Source organism: Myotis myotis, unplaced genomic scaffold (genome assembly GCF_014108235.1).
Source record: "Myotis myotis isolate mMyoMyo1 unplaced genomic scaffold, mMyoMyo1.p scaffold_m19_p_9, whole genome shotgun sequence".
NCBI lineage: Eukaryota > Metazoa > Chordata > Mammalia > Chiroptera > Vespertilionidae > Myotis > Myotis myotis.
This window is the reverse complement of record NW_023416401.1, coordinates 40,045,215-40,049,772: the sequence shown is the minus strand read 5'-3', so window position 1 is coordinate 40,049,772 and position 4,558 is coordinate 40,045,215. Positions and strand designations below refer to the sequence as shown.

The following is a 4,558-nucleotide window of genomic DNA, read 5'->3' as shown; positions in this document are numbered from 1 at the left end:
CATGTCACCACAGTGATGTAGCATCAGGGCTTTGAATCTTCTATTCTTCATTTGTTGGGATAAATTCTGATGATGTTTTCAGTTTTATGTGGTTATATAGTCTTCATAATTATTTACTCTAATCAACTTGAGGGTTTAATCAAACTGATACATTACAGTTAACATTCACCAAAATTATAACAAAATACAGATTCAGGGTTCTCAATGCATATGTATACCTCTTTGCTGATATTATTTCTGAAAATCAGGAATATTCAAGGCTCTGATTTGTTATTGATATTCCAGCCTGGGCTGGAAATGGAAGTGGGTAGAGGAGCTTATTTCTGTTTTCTCCTCATCCTAAATTATTGATTTATTCAACAAGAACCAAAGGGTGCTATGGGGCATCAAAAAAAAAGACCAGTGTAGTATTATTCTTAAGTTTATCTTCAAGTTGTAAAGGTAAATTCAGAATAAAATAAAGCTGACTGGGTTTGAGTAGGAATCATTGTTGATGAGAATAGGATATAAACTTAAGCTGAAAGTAATGACTCTACCATACATATCTAGCAAAAGGTCAAAGAATATTTGATAGATCCTCATGGTAGACATTTCTATTATCATCTGTGAGCAATTAATGTTAAATATGTCCAGACACTATCATAATGACTTAGTATTGGGCTAAAATAATCTTAATTTGTGTTCATTTTGATCATAATTCTTCATACAAATATTTTCATTCTAAATTGATATCAAATTATGGAGCCATTGTGGAATAGTAAAACTAAATATTACTTATTTATGTATTAAGCTTTTTAATTGATTTTTAGAAAGAGAGGAAGGGAGAGGGAGGGAGAGAGAAACATCAATTGGAGAGTGACACATCCATCAGCTGCCTCCTGCATGTCCCCTATCTGGGATCGAGGCTGCAACCTGGACATGTGCCTTTGACCGGGAATCGAATTGGCAACTTCTGATGCATGGGATGATGCCCAACCAACTGAGCCATACCAGTTGGTTGGATTTTTTTTAGTCATACATACATCAGTTCAAATCCTGGCTCTCCACCACTTAGGAATTATGTGATCTTGAGGTAAATAAAAAATCCTGCAGTGTCAGTTTCATTATCTATAAAATGGATGTTTGTATGTGTATGCACATTTATGAATGTCTATCTAATCTAATCTAATCTAATTTATATAGATATAAGTAGATATTCTTCTACATAGTAATTAAACTGTGTGTAATCAATTAAGTGTATTATGAGAGCAATTAGAATGCAGTCTGATATCTAAGAGACTATATAAGCTTGAAATTAGTAGTCTTTGCAATTGGTAAGTTAAAAAATGAATAGTAATGTGCTGACTAAATTTCAGTGATCAAGCCAGACTAAAACTTAACTAGTGCTGTAATTGGTTTATATAGAAGCATGAAACCAAATCTGTTGAGCTTATTTTATTATAATACCTGTCTACCTTGGTATCTAAAAATGGAATCAAGTTCCTTTCTCTGAATCCATCCCTCTGTAATCAATCTCCTGCCCTCAACTTATTCAAATGACTTCCCTGTATTACCAGCAGGATCCTCCCATAATCAGCCAGTCTGCACTATGTTTTAGGATCTTCCCTTGCTCATTTTCATCTTCATGCAGGTCTCTGTTTTAGGGAGCTTATTATCTAGTGAAGGAGAAGGATATTAAAAAAAGTAATTATTGTAAAGTGAGCTGAGTGTTATGTGAAATTTACAGGGTGCCATAACAACAGAGAGCAGGGAAACCTAATCTAGTATTCCTGAGAATTGCCATTTATACCGTATTCAACAAATATTTGATAAATACTTAGTATGGACCAGACATGTATGAGGTCTAGTTGGGTATTTAAAGGAAACATAATAGGCAATAATATTGTACTACAATGATGTAAGTGACAAATATTGCTTCAATATCAATCATATTACAATATATAAATGTATCAAAGTAACACACATACCTTAAATTTACAAAATGTAATGTCAAATTTATCAAATAAAAAAATAAAAGGAAACATAACAGACATAGTTTGTAAAAATGATGTTTAGGCTGGAACCTGAAGGATGAACAGGAAATAACTATGTGACAGGAGGTAGGAGAGGAAGACAGGTTTCAGGGGATAGCTGGAGGGCTGAGTTTAATGTGGGTTAAGAGCAAGTATGAGCTGAGTCCAAGCTAGTCCTGGGATTCTGTATTGGGCAGCTGGGTAGATGAGAGTGTGCCATTTACAGGAACGATGAATAGTAGTTTGGGGAGTGAGGGTTTGGAGATTCACTTATTTGTTTATTCCACAGTTATTTCTAGACTATATTCTATGTGCCAGGCTCTGCTCCAGGCATTAGGAATATAATAATGCACAAAAGGAACCAAAATTCCTGCCAAGTTGTAGTCTATAATATAGTGGAGGGAAGTAGATAATAAAAAAGTATATAGTATGTTAGGTATTTATAAGTGTTATAAAGACAGAGAAATCGGGAAAAGAAGATAAGAAATGCTAGGTCAAAAGGTAGGTTGCAATTTTATATAGGATTTTCATGAAAAGCCTTTCCAAGAGGCAATAGTTGACTAAAGTTTTCAAGGATGTGAGAGAGCAAGAGCTTCTATCTAGAAGAAGAGCAGACAGAGGAAAAGCAAGTGCAAAGGCTCTGGGGTGGGGACATGTCTGTCCAGTATTGCTGAGTGGTCTGAGAAAGGGGAGAGTAGTAGGAAATAAAGTCAGAGGAGTGGAAGGATGGAGGCAGATTATGTAGGGTCTTGGAGGTCATTATAATGCCTTAGGCTTTTACTTAGACAAGGATGGATAGACATTTAAGAGTTTTGTGCAGAGGGTGACATCTGATGGACATTTAAAAAATATTACTCTATCAAGTTCAGCTTTGGAAATGATGAGTTTGAGGCTATCCCAATGGGTAATTCAAAGGTAATTGACTATATGGGTCTGGAGCTCAGGAAGTCTGTAGACAGACACATGTGCAGGTCATCAATGGTTGGGTGATAATGGCAGCCATGGAAATCAAGAAGATCATCCAGGCAGGTGTACAGAATGCAAAGCACATTGGTCTTGGGGTGTTGTCTTAAGGGGTTGGTTGAGAAGGGGGAGTCTGTGACAGAGATGACAGAAGGCAATAGGAAACGCAGCAAGCGGTGGCATCAGGAAGCCTAGGAAAGGGCCCTGAGAAGGATGGGGGTAAACAGTGCCCAAAACATGCCCAGAGGGCATGAATGTAGGTAGGAGAGTATGAGATGTGGGACAGAGTGGATGGATTCAACTTGGCAGGAGGGGCACCTGAGGGAAAAGCAGCAGAGGGTGGAAGAGTGGTTGCTGCTTGGTGAAGTGCAAAGCCTTGGTAGTATTTTACCCACAGACATAATTATTTCAGATATTTGGGGTGACATGTCTTTAATGTGCGTCAAACATGGGGAGTGGGTGGTGGCTAATGAAGCTACTGACTGTCACATGATAGAGAGAGCAATGACTCATCTACCTCCCAGGGCCCAAGAGGATAGATAGGTCTATTTTTCATATTTTCTGATTTATTTTTTCAGTATTATTTTGTGTTGGTTTCAGGTGTACAGCAAAGTGACTAGACATTCAGATATTTACGAAGTGTTCCCCCTGATACTTCCAGTACCCACCTGGCACCATACAGAGGATGGATCTATTCTTGAGTGTGCCTTCCTTTTGCTTGCAAACTATTAGGTGACCATCTACCAGGACCTGGCCTAATACCATGAAAAGAAAAATCATTTCCATCCAATCATCTTGTATTGATTATTTCAATTCAACATATATTTTGCAAAAGTGCTTCTTTTTTTATAGTGTAAAATTTTTATATTTAGAATTAGGCAGCTGGACTCAGTTTAGATGATTCCAATTTTGTTGGCAACATCCAAAGCATCATAGTCAGGAGCCAGTCGAACACATGCCTTCTTCTCGCCATCAGGCCTGATCAGGGTGTTGACCTTGGCCACATCAATGTCATAGAGCTTCTTTAGAGCCTGTTTGATCTGGTGCTTGTTGGCCTTGACATCCACAATGAACACTAGTGTATTATTGTCTTCTGTCTTCTTCATGGCTGACTCGGTAGTCAGGGGGAATTTGATGATGGCATAGTGGTCAAGCTTGTTTCTCCTGGGTGCGGTCTTCCAAGGGTATTTAGGCTGCCTCCAGAGCCTTAGTGTCTTTGGCCGTGGGAAGGTGGGTGACGTTCGGATCTTCTGTTTTTTTGTGGCTGTGAACGCCTTTAACACTGCTTTCTTTGCCTTCAAAGCCTTTGCTTTGGCTTCGGCTTTGGGAGGGGCAGGGGCTTCCTTCTTAGCTTTCAGCGCCATCTTCGTAAAAAAGGCTGCAATAGTGCTTTTGCAAGGATTGATATTACATGCTCTTTGAAAAACTTTAATTAAATTAAATATTAAACTAAATATTTTTTTACAGAATTTTTACATTAACTTTTGAAACATGACTAATTTGTTAGCTCTATTTATGATTCAGTCAAATGGAATTTTTCCTAATTCTCTTTCAAACCCACTCAAAATATGAATATAGCTTAG

General features: G+C 37.7%; 1 protein-coding gene across 1 annotated transcript; it reads right to left on the bottom strand.

Annotated features, from left to right (window-relative positions):
• Positions 1-3,825: 3,825 nt before the first annotated feature.
• On the bottom strand, positions 3,826-4,347 carry LOC118663391 (60S ribosomal protein L23a-like). The gene has a single exon (XM_036322934.1). It carries the CDS (start codon positions 4,337-4,339, stop codon positions 3,869-3,871), a length of 471 nt encoding a protein of 156 aa, XP_036178827.1. The 5' UTR covers positions 4,340-4,347; the 3' UTR covers positions 3,826-3,868.
• Positions 4,348-4,558: the final 211 nt, after the last annotated feature.

Bases quoted from the DNA above. Each gene is read 5' to 3' on its own strand.
- LOC118663391 (XM_036322934.1), bottom strand. From the start codon at position 4,339: ATGGCGCTGAAAGCTAAGAAGGAAGCCCCTGCCCCTCCCAAAGCCGAA.